Raw genomic sequence first — 1104 nt, 5'->3', positions numbered from 1 at the left:
GGCAGAGTGATCTACAAGTGCACAGGCCTGGGACACTCAGACTAGAGGGGCCCATGGGGCTAGAGCCGGGGGGCACAGGCAGGAGACAGTGAGGGTGTAGCGGTGCCAGCGTGAGAGTGGTGGGCTGCTGCAGCCCTGGAGCCAGTCCCTGCATCCAAATGGAAAGAATGGTTCTCAGCTGTGGACTTTTGAGGGCTCCGTTGGAATGGATGCACCCCAGTTGTCTCAGCAAAGAATATCAACGAGCCCTCAGACAGCCGGAAAACCAAGCGACGTGTGCTGGAAGTACAGCCAGAATGTGCCTTAGACGCGAGGGCGGCAAGGCGGCGTCTTACACTGGACACGTCATCAGGAGATTGGTCACCAGAGACAACCTCGTGCTTCCTGAAGTTCAGGGTCAGCAGGAGCATGGGAGACCCTCAGTGAGACAAACTGACGTGGCGGCCGCAGCAATGGGTTCGAACACATGACGGCTGTGAGGGGGGTGCAGGCCTGGGAGCCATTTGCTTCTGGCATCCGTCAGCTCACCGTGGGTGGGAGCCGACTCCAGGGCACCATGATTACCGAGATACTGCGCGTAGCTGATCGTGCGCGTAGCAGAGCCCGGGAGACCGGACTGGCAGCTGCTGAGCCGGTTCCGACTCGGCGCCTGGTGGCAGAGGACTGAGCTGCACGGGGCTGTCTGGGCGGCGTGTTCCTGGGAGCACATCACTGGGCCTTCTTCTGTACCACCACTGGGTGGGTGTGAACCACCAGCCTTTCTGTTAGTAATCTGTGGTGCAGCCAGCTTGGGCCATCGAGAGACCCTGAGGCCCACAGGAGGGCTCCAGAGTCTAGCCAGCCATAGATGCTTCCGAGGGTAGGAACCGGGGTGTTCACAGACCCACCTAAGCTCATCCACTGCCCCTCCTGGGAGTCGACCACACGGCGGGCCGTTCTCAGGGGGCCCCGGTGGCTCCTCTGGCAGTGGCAATGGAACGTAGTCCTTGGACCCATCATCCTTGTCATGGGAACATGTTGGATGGTTTCATAGTGTGTGGAGGTGCCATACTCGGCTCTGTGGGCAGGGCCCCGGGTGACAGACTGTCAAACCGGCTTGTCAGC

At 60.6% G+C, this 1104-nt stretch overlaps 2 protein-coding genes across 2 annotated transcripts in view; one reads left to right on the top strand and one right to left on the bottom strand.

The window, feature by feature from the left end:
- EIF4A3 (eukaryotic translation initiation factor 4A3) overlaps window positions 1-410 on the bottom strand; it is a 16020-nt gene extending 15610 nt beyond the window's left edge. Inside the window, exon 1 of the mRNA XM_007959824.1 lies at window positions 216-410. Coding sequence (XP_007958015.1) covers window positions 216-410 — 195 coding nt within the window. The remainder of the gene's footprint in view (window positions 1-215) is intronic.
- Window positions 411-466: 56 nt separating this feature from the next.
- Window positions 467-1104, top strand: part of CARD14 (caspase recruitment domain family member 14) — a 48571-nt gene continuing 47933 nt past the window's right edge. The window contains exon 1 of the mRNA XM_007959823.1: window positions 467-634. Within this exon, the coding sequence (XP_007958014.1) occupies window positions 467-634 (168 nt within the window). The remainder of the gene's footprint in view (window positions 635-1104) is intronic.

Source organism: Orycteropus afer, unplaced genomic scaffold (genome assembly GCF_000298275.1).
Source record: "Orycteropus afer afer isolate SDZICR_OR568_19922 unplaced genomic scaffold, OryAfe1.0 scaffold00018, whole genome shotgun sequence".
Classification (NCBI taxonomy): domain Eukaryota; kingdom Metazoa; phylum Chordata; class Mammalia; order Tubulidentata; family Orycteropodidae; genus Orycteropus; species Orycteropus afer.
The sequence above is the reverse complement of the archived record's forward strand: the minus strand, read 5'-3'. Positions and strand labels throughout refer to the sequence as shown.